At 35.5% G+C, this 10,178-nt stretch overlaps 3 protein-coding genes across 3 annotated transcripts in view; 1 reads left to right on the top strand and 2 right to left on the bottom strand.

Annotated features, from left to right (window-relative positions):
• The window catches only part of LOC104703479 (WD repeat-containing protein 11-like), a 7,140-nt gene extending 5,440 nt beyond the window's left edge, over positions 1 to 1,700 (bottom strand). The window contains exons 1-2 of the mRNA XM_019228054.1: positions 549 to 1,700; positions 63 to 469 (exon numbers count right to left, since the gene is read on the bottom strand). Coding sequence (XP_019083599.1) covers positions 63 to 469; positions 549 to 1,501 — 1,360 coding nt within the window. The 5' untranslated portion in view covers positions 1,502 to 1,700. The remainder of the gene's footprint in view (positions 1 to 62; positions 470 to 548) is intronic.
• On the bottom strand, positions 1,840 to 3,940 carry LOC104703480 (glucan endo-1,3-beta-glucosidase 14-like). The gene is made up of 3 exons (XM_010419508.2): positions 3,588 to 3,940; positions 2,341 to 3,386; positions 1,840 to 2,175 (listed from the first exon to the last, which is right to left on the bottom strand). Exons 1-3 carry the CDS (start codon positions 3,673 to 3,675, stop codon positions 2,119 to 2,121), a joined length of 1,191 nt encoding a protein of 396 aa, XP_010417810.1. The 5' UTR covers positions 3,676 to 3,940; the 3' UTR covers positions 1,840 to 2,118.
• Positions 9,484 to 10,178, top strand: part of LOC104703476 (axial regulator YABBY 5-like) — a 3,551-nt gene continuing 2,856 nt past the window's right edge. Inside the window, exon 1 of the mRNA XM_010419503.2 lies at positions 9,484 to 9,840. Coding sequence (XP_010417805.1) covers positions 9,769 to 9,840 — 72 coding nt within the window. The 5' untranslated portion in view covers positions 9,484 to 9,768. The remainder of the gene's footprint in view (positions 9,841 to 10,178) is intronic.

Below are 10,178 nucleotides of genomic sequence, written 5' to 3'. Positions count from 1 at the left end.
TTTTTTAAAAAAAAAAAAAAAAAAAAAAAAAAAAAAAATCAAGAAGGGAAAAGATAAGCAAAACAAGTTTCCAAGTCCGTCATCATAAACCTCGAAAGATGTATTTGGGAGGAGATCTTGACTGTCATAGGTTGGACTGTCTAGAAGCGCCTTGTCATTAGTCTGAGGGTTAAAATTCCCATCCCCATCCCCTTCTCCATTGAAAGTCATGATCCAACTCCATATTTTACCGTCATCAGATATAGATATGAAATGTGTTTTGAAACGAAGAAAAGCATCGTTGTTGAAATCAAAAGAAATCTCAGGCTCCGAACTATCCAGAAGACCATCTGAATGGATAGTCCTCATGTTCTGGAAGGTTGAGTCCAATTGGGAGATAAGAAGAGTTAAAAGAGAGGGTGATGGTACATAATTACCAACCGTTGGTATCAACTCCTCAATTCCACATAAGACATGAACCTGTTCACCTCTACAAAAAAAAAAAAAAATTGAGAGAAGATCACAGACAGAGAGAAACAAAGATGAGAAGAAAACTTCCTGAGGCTCACTCTTTCCTTCGCCAAATGCTGAGCCTGCCATCGAGGTGAAGGCAGTATAGAGCCTCCTGGCTTGGGTCTGGCAAAACGTTTACAAACTTGGCGTAGCCACGTGGTAATGCAACTACGTACAAGGCTGCTTCATACTTCAAATCAAACACGACAAGCTCTCTGGGAAAGATGGCGAAAAGAATGTGTTTCCAATGCGGTGAGAAAGAAAAATTTGCGGAATAGAGAGGAAAAACGGCTGATGCAGGAGACGACGTTGAGTGACTGCTATTATTAGCAACGACTTCCCGTTCTAGCTTTTCTAAATCACTGCAATCCGTTTGGATATGAAACTCCTTCCAAGGGACGTCATTCTCAGTTACCCCAAGAATTTTCACGGAAAGAAGAAACCCTTTAAGGCCAAGGACACAAAAATGGCGGGAATCAAAGGGATCACAATGAATGCAGGACAAAAACTCAGGCTTTGCGTCATACTTCCAGAATAATTGTCCAGAATCCGTGTAGAGCGAGAGAGATGAAGGACCAGAAATGGCAGCAAGGACATAGGATTCTGGCCGAGCCAATACCCAACAGAGGTCCTGTATGCCACCGCATCCAAGGACCTTCCCTCTAGCATTTTCACAAGTTTGTTCAATCCACAGGCGGATAGAACGCAGGCGGAAGTCAACCAGAGCAATGCGGCCGAGGTGATCACCTACAGCTATGAGGAGATCAGAGTCGAAGAGATTACGCTGGACAGGAATAGGAGCCCAACGAATAGAGGTAATCGTGGAATATGCACAAGAGATAGGGGAAGGGAGAGAGACGGTCGAAATGAGCTGGAGGGGTCGTGTGTCAATGAGAGAGACAGAAGAACCAGAGGCAAGTGCCAGGAGGCCCGAGGCGCTGAGGTCAGCGGCATATAGGTTGCTCCGGGTCGGTGGTCCGGGAAGAATACTCTCGGAGGAGGACCACATTTTTTTAATTTTGTCGCTCTGAGCATTGTGGAATTTGTATGTTTTGTGTTTGGAGGGAGAGAGAATTAGAGGCTAACGAGGATGCGCTTCTCTTTAGGCTGAAGACTCTCCATAACTGAAACCACAAACCATTAGGATCTTTTTTTTTCTCTACATTACTTGCTACACTATCAGTCGCTTCCTATTTTTATCCTCTACTTCTCTACCTCCACAAAACCAGTCTTATAATACACAAAACTGTAGCAGAACCGAAGGGCCTGCCAGATCATGAAAGATTTGACTATGATCTCATAATCTCAAAACCGACGTAGACTAATCAGAAACACAATACATATTCGTAATCCCTCATATCCGTTGATGTCCTCAGTATATACTCCAACAAATCTAACCAGAGACCCAAATTGATGTATAAATTTGTTTACATAAGATGTATATATATATATGAGATTTCCCAATGATAACTTTCTGAACACCCATGGGTTATACCATGTATGATGATAATTCCAGCCAATTTTGCGCTCCTACCATTTCGTTAGCCTCTCAAACCTAGTAATAATTGCTACTAATGTATTACAAATCCGAGGATCCTAGCACCAAATCTCACACCATTTCTCCACTTATATCATGAGGAAAATCCAGACAGAGATGACCAATGCCACATAGTAACGGGCTGCCTGCAACAAAACACAAAAGATATGATGGTCACTATGCATTTGCTTGCATCTGAATATACAGTCTGGATAGAGTTTCAAAGAGTTTAATATAATAATACAGAATGGCTATGGTCATTGCAAAACTTACAAATATACTAGGGGCGTCTTTAATCACAGAATTCATACCTTGGATGACGAGATGAGTGACTTGGTAGCATCAGACTTTAGACTGTTGAATCCAATGTCATATGATATGGTTCCATCCGGTTTAAAAAGTCCAAAATGTGTTTCAGAACTCTTTCCAGGTTTTGAGTTTTCATTGAACAATGCAAAGATATAGGCTTTGAGCACCATTTTTGGTCTAAGAGGTGTCCCTTTCTTCTTTGCAAGCCTCTTCCTGAGGTTATAGTTATAGGTTCTTGCGTTATCCGGTGTTGCTGCAGGTTCATCAGAATCGCCTTTAGAAGCCCACCCAGTTTCAGTGATCATTACCTCCATCTTGTTGAAGCCAGCATCTTGCAGGGCCATGTAGGCGGCATCGATCTGAGCATCAAGCATGTTGTCATAATGTAGATTGGTTTTGGGGTCGTATATGCCTTCCGTTGGCCTGAAGAGAGCATAGTTGATGTCAATCTCTTTCGGGTTATAAGTGTAGGCCAAAAAAGGGTACGCGTTCAAACAAAAAGGAGAGCCAATCTGATGAAAGAAGTCCAAAAGTGGCTTCATGAACTGAACAACGTTCTCTTTAAACACACAAGACGATGGCGGGTATGAATCAGCAAACACAGCCTGTGAGTGAGCTGTGGTGATCTGCACCGTTTCCTCAAGATTCATTTTTTTCAACGCATTGTAAACATTTTTAGCAGCACCAAGTAAGGCTCCGGAGAGCTCGGAATCACCGCCACCAAGGACTTCATTACCAATAGCGATACCACGGATCCGAGTGTTGGGTAGGAAAGACTGAACATTATCTTTGACCCAAGTGAAAGCATGATCAGCATTAGAACTCATCTCTTTAAGAAACCCATTGGGGAGTCCAACCACAAGATCTAAACCAGTGCCACTGAAAGCTTCAAGGACTGAGTGATCTGCATCGTATATACGCACATTCCGGATTTTAGTTTGCTTTAGAAGTAAGACTACTTTATCCGGAGACGGGATGTTATCCGCAATCCTTCCATAATTTATACCATAGGTTCCAACAAACGCTCCGGCTTCCACTACTTTATACTCTGATTCAAACAAACAAACCTCGTTTTAGGTTTTACATAAACCTAAAAGCTTTAAATAATCCAGGAAAAAAAATCCAAGATCCAACTATGTTGTTTGATCAATCGAAGAAATTAGCGAAACCTACAAGTTGAGTAAGAAGTAAATCTAGACTAAACCTAGATTAGATATTACAGTAAAAGAGGGAAGGAAAGGTACAGTACCTATCGAAATCAGATTGAAGGAGAAGACGAAGAAGAAGAAGTTGAGAAGAAGTGACTTGGAACTTCTCATCTGAGAGAAATTTATCATAAAACGCGAGAAAACAATGTGGAAGAAGATGGAGAGGAGGTCATCGAGAGGAAACGGGAATCTGATTCGACAACGCCATAAGAAAAAAATATATATATATTAAAAGGTTCAGATTCTTCCGATCGAAACACTTTTTTAAAAATTGGTTTCCAGTAAACAAAAACCCCAAGGAAAAAAGTCTACTAAAGAGATTGATCGCTAACGAAGATGATGATTCTTTCTTTCTGGGTTTTTTGAGGTTGATTTGGGGTTTCTTTCTTTTTCGACAGTGTCTCGAATATATATGTATGAATAAGTTGCAATTCTTTATAAAGCTGTTGACAAAAAAAAAAAAAAAAATTGCAATTCTTACTTTTTTTCTTTTTTTTTTTTTTTTTTTTTTTTTTNTAGCTAACTTCAATTTATTTAAATTCAAAAGAAGTTTCCATTAAGATGTGTTTCGTAGTTATTAAAGTAGTGACGTGGTTGGACGGTGATTTTGAACATTACAGCTAAATCAGACGTGGTTGGACCTCATTGAATCGCTTTTTCTCAAGTGCTTCTTTAGTTTCGCAAAAGGGAAAATTCTCAAAAAAAAAAAATCATTTACTTATCCGAAAAAAATGAACTTTATAACTTCCTTTGTTCCCTTAAACATCATACAAATTCACTACTATTTAGGTTTTTTACTCGTAGTCTTCTTTTAATTACTACTTCCTTTGTTCCCTCAATTTAGAATTTTTAATTAGTATACTACTAGTTACGAATCGCAATATGCTATGATCTCTTCCGCACTTATTCCAAGTGCTAGGTGAAGTCCAACTATCAGGGTTTCGTTCATTGTTTGATACTAGTGAAAAAAGTGGAACGTACGATTGTTCCAGGATCTCTCAGAATGTGGAAGCAATGTTGCAGTGGTGTAAGTTTCACTAAGCTAAGACGATTCCTTGAGGTGATAGGTTATTACCGGCAGTTCTCAATGAACTATGGTGAGCTCACTAGAACATTGATAAAACTACTTAAGAAGAATAGGTCAGACGGTCACCAAAAGCTACTGCCTCCAACCATGCTCTCAAGAAGGAAGTTACTAGCCTACTAGTATTAGTTCACTACAAGAAAACATGGTGAAATATTACCAAATTTTCTACGAAAATTTTGGTAACATAAATTTCCTACCAAAAACTTACGATTATTTTACAAAAAACAGTTGTCGAAGGAAATTGAAAGGATAATTCCTACGAAATCTAATTGTGAGAAATTCGTAGGAAATTTCCTACAAAATTCTTTCAAAACATAAAATCGTAGAAAAATTTGTAGGCAAATGGGACGAATTAAATAGGAAAAGAAGGGCTAGGAATTTGGTAGGAATATTTCTTTCTAATTTCCTACAAAAAATATACCGAAGATATTTTGTAGGAAACTTGTAGAAACGTTTCCTTCCAATTTTTTACGAAATATGTTTCCTACCAAATTCCTACCGATTGAAGAAATGTTTTCTACCAACTTCCTACAAAAAAGTTAGTCGTAGGAAAATTGTAGGTTTTATTTATTAAATTCATTTACTTATAAATTTAAAATCATATATATATATATTTACTTTATATTTACAAAATAAAAGTTTTATCTATTTAATTATAAATTTAAATCTCAACTACTTATAGTTCTAGTTTTGTTTTAGAAAAATCAATAAACTTTTCCAAACTTAATCCTTAAAGTTTTAAATTAAGTTATTTTCTTAATCCCAAAACACTAACCAAAGAATTTATTTATTTTACTCAAATATTAGAAGATTATTTTCAAATAAAATTTTAAAACAAACATTCTGGTTTCCATTAAAATTCCTATAATTAAGGTTTTCTCTCACATTAATATATTAATTAGTAAAAGCTTCTTATTGGCTAATATACTGAAACAAGGATTGCACTGTCCACCGTTGATATATTGAATCCAACGGCCTATATCTTCTTCTTCCTTTCAGTCTTTAGATGAAACACAAGTTCTTTAGTTTTTTTTTTGAAACACAGACTCATGTCGTTAATTTCAGTCTTGTGACAAACGAGGTGATGATGAACAAAGAATTCACCAGTATTTTTCGAGCCGTCGTTCACCACCATCATATCTCGAAGCTTCCGCTGCCGTTCACCACCATATCTCGATCCTCTACAGCTGTGGGTTCTCTCAGTGCCACGATTTCGATCTATTAGACTATTACCTTATTTTTGTTTAGTTTTTTCATTTCGTTGAGTTGATGGAATTGATCGACAACATATTCGATGTTTCTGTGTTTTTGTTTGTGTTTCAGATTTGGATCTGAGAAAAAATGACTGAGCCGACAACCTCTGGATCTGGTGAAAGAGGGTTTGCCTAAGCCGACAACCTTTGTATCTGCCGTGGTGGTTTCCACCGGTCCGGTTTGAAAGGTCTTTTGCCGGTGTTGGTTGGAGGGGATAGATTCTCGCCGGGTCTTTCCAAGCCGCTGTGTCTACCGCAAAGTCGTGGCCTTGAATCCGCCGGAGCTAATGCCCTGACTCTCTGCCTCCGGTTATACAGCAAGACCCGAGCCTCCGATATGATTCCGGCGAGTTTTTTCGATTGCTTCCGTTTCGTAACTGTGTCCTCATTGTAATCGGCACAGCCCTAGCCCATTAAGGGATCTTAATTTTAATATATATAAAAAAGTTAAAATTGTATGGATCGTAAAACTGTATTTGGGATTATATATTGTTTCAATTGTTAATAAATTTTGAATTTATAAAAATGCAAAACTAACTGGAAACGAGGAAAATTAATTGGGGATTTGATCTAGACAAAAGAATGAAGTTTTGGTAGGAAAAAAAAATAAAATTTTGGTAGAAAAATAGTATTAAATGTTTGAAGGAATTTGGAGTGAAATATTCGGAAGGAAAACTAAAGGAAATAATTAGAAGGAAAACCTAAGAAAAAAGTTTCCTTTGAATATATGGAAGGAAAATAGACGATACTGTCTTTCACTGTTCTTTCTTTTTTTTTACGAGATTTCCTTCGAAAATAGTTCTGTAGGAATTTTGAAAGATATTTTCTTCCAAATTCTCACTAATTTTGATTTTTTTGGGCTATTTCTTCCTTCGTTTTTTGTAGGAAAACGGTCAGAAACCAATCATTTTCTACAGTAGGAAATCAATCATTTTCTTGTAGTGGTTCTAACATATTTCAGTCAAAAGTTCACTATTGAGTCAGTTGTATAGGGTATGAGCGTGCAAATGGAAACAATATTACTTGACGTATCACGAGTTTGTTATAAAGTATGACCAGTGGAGTCTTAGGCATCTTTTGGATCAAAAGGTAGCCTTTACTCTTTAATAGAGATGGGCTGAACAATTAATTGGGCTTATAGGATTGAGTACAAACGAGGGGTTGAAAACAGAGTAGTTGATGACGTGATGCTCTGTCTAAGGAAAACCCATTTGGAGAAGATTTAACACAGGTACAAGTCAGTTTCTAGGTTTCCTCAAACAATTTTGAGCGAAATTTTTCAATAAATAAAAATATAAATTGATGTGCAAAATTATGGAAGAAAAAAAAAATTAAAAGAAGAAATCGCCCTCGAAGTGCGGTGGTGGAATTGGAGAGAATGTGGGGTTGAGAGAAGCCATAAATATATGTGATGACACATCGATTTCATGATAACTCCTTGTAACACATCACATGAGCAACTCCGCTTGATTCCAAAACAATCTTCAATGACCAGATTTTTCATAACGATAAATGTTAAAAATTATTTGATTTTTCTCTGTATTTGTAAAATATTTGATTGTTTCCCTCATAACAGAAGAAGCACCGTACCACCCTCGATAAATAGAAAAAAAAAACTAGTTATCACACCTAATTAGTTAAATGGGGTTTTTAATTCTTTTTTTTTTTTGAAAATAATTGATGAGTAGTACTAAGATTTTTATGAACGAGGTTTATTTTTGTCAATTTAGTGAATCTATTTTTTAAAAGTTAGTGACTTAATGGTAAGAAAAAAATAAAATAATAAAAAAAAAAGTATTCAAAATAGTAAGCTGTACACAATGGATTATTTTTGGAACACTCTTCGATACCCATTTTCCAACAGCAGTAATTAATGATAACTAATTTACAATATAAAATCACTGGAATGTTAAAAAAGGAAATAAAATTGTTTGCAAAACTAGGTGTAAACTCCATCTTAATGCAAAACAAGGCTGTATTAATAATAAACAATATACACGTATGTTTACTTTACTCATAGGGTACTCTAAATTGGTGAAGATGGTGTTAACACCGGTAAAATGGCCAGCTTTCACGACTTATATAAATGTAGTGGAAAAGAACATGACAGAATTTTCATTTTTTCATTATTTTTAGTTCTTCGTAATGCTAATTCTAAGGCGGATAATTTAACACGGTCTTCCTTGTTGGAATGCAATCCAAGTCCCACATCTGAAGTTTGAAAAAATTATTATTAATATATAAAGGGTTATGATCAATCTACTAATTGTCTATTGGTTTTTAGTTAGAAGCCCAAAATAAACTCAAATTTAACAAGTTGTATGACATCTTGTTTATGTAATTAATGTTTTTCATTTTGGATAACCAAATCTTTTTAATTTAAATAGATGTTGAAGAAAAAACTAATACACGTGTGGTTAAAAGCTTTATATTGATTTTTAGAACTCTCTCTATCAAACCCTAATGTCCATCCAATCAGCTGTCCAAACTAAAAGAGGTGGACACTAATAATTAAACCCTAATGTCTAATCAGCTGTCCAAAGTAAAAGAGGTGAACTCTAACAAACCCTAATGTCTAATCAGCTGTCCAAACTAAAAGAGACGACAGAACCATTTGGCTCATCCCTAACTAAACCTGAAATCTATTAAAAGGTTTAATTTCCAATGAAAGCAAATAAAAATATTGGCCGCTTGCTTTCAATGCTAGTCCCACCTTTTGCACCCTTCCGTAGCCACACTACTTTCTTCCTTTTCTTTCCTCTTTCCCCATTTCCATGAAATATGTGTATTGATTTTACCATCTCCTCACACCTTCACTATTATATATATATTTTAATGAGTTGGTGATTCATTTCATTATTTAACAGAAAATATTAATTTATTTTTGTGTGTTTTCGTATGATATACCATTTTTTCTAATTTGTACATACAATATAATGATAAGTAAATGACTTTTATTTAACCAAAAAAAAAAGTAATGATATTTATATAACTATTTGCATTTATAGTTATAATTCAAAATCTACTAATCAACCCTAAATACGACAATATGAAAAAAAAAAGTACCCTATATTTGATGAAGTATCCCACGAATAAAGTCGAAAAGGAAATATTCTCATATACTCTTTTTTGTTGTTGTTGTTCTCATCATCAACGTTCTCATATACCAATCTTTCTTTACACCATTGATAATAGAGTATCTTAATTTAGTGTTCTTGGAAGGAAGGCCGACATATACAATATTCTCGCAAATAAATATTATTCTTCTTTACCACATGCATACACCACCTTGCATATGCTAATTTTTATTTTTGACGATGATAGATGAAAAAATAAAAAATCATTTGACAATTTTTTTTTCCCTGACCAATTGTATCTTTCCAATAACAATGTTTTTTCGTTTTCTTTAAATAACTATGCCTTTAATTAAATGCTAACAAAACCGCAACATTTTTTTATTTTATTACTAATTTGCTTAGCATTTGATTAAAGTCCATCCCAATATTTCGATAAGATTTGTTTTTTTAATGGTACGCAACCCCATGAGTGAAGCGGACCCTACTCGTTAAAAGACATAGAACACAACCCTACATCGAAATTCCGAAAGCCTTGACATTGCATATAATAATTTTGCCCCTTTAACTCTCATCCTCTCCTTAGGCTTATTATCTTCTCCATTTAATTACTTTATGATCTCTTGGCATAGTTGTTGAAGTACAATTACCCGATTTAAAGGCAAGTGGCTGTTCGGGTAGAGAGAGAAAGAGAGAAAGGAGAGAGGGCTAGAGAGAGTAAGAAGCTTTTTCACCTATATAGATTGCTCTCATCTTCTATCTATTCTTCAACAAAAACAACTTGTTCGAACTATATCTCCCATCGATCATGGCTAACTCTGTGATGGCAACGGAGCAACTCTGCTACATCCCTTGCAACTTTTGCAACATAGTTCTTGCGGTATATATATATATATATATACTATATTTGCTTTTATCAATAATGGATCTATGCTCCTGCAAAAACATCGTATATATTTAAAGATATATAGTTTAAGCATATATAGATATATAGATCTACCTTTATTTCCTTTGTACTATTTATTGGTTTCTGATAAAGAATAGTGCAGTTCTTTTCATCAGTTCCACTATCTTACAAACGTTCAAAGTTCTTCCCAATGAAATCCGTTTGTAATTTGTATTTTTTTCAGTAACAAATATTTCGTTTAGCTAATGGTGCCCAGAGAGAAGTCACCATCCTTCTGCTATACATGACCTCCCCCCCCCCCCCCCCCCCCC

The sequence above is a fragment of the Camelina sativa genome, chromosome 7 (genome assembly GCF_000633955.1).
Source record: "Camelina sativa cultivar DH55 chromosome 7, Cs, whole genome shotgun sequence".
In the NCBI taxonomy this organism is placed as follows: domain Eukaryota; kingdom Viridiplantae; phylum Streptophyta; class Magnoliopsida; order Brassicales; family Brassicaceae; genus Camelina; species Camelina sativa.
The sequence above is the reverse complement of the archived record's forward strand: the minus strand, read 5'-3'. Positions and strand labels throughout refer to the sequence as shown.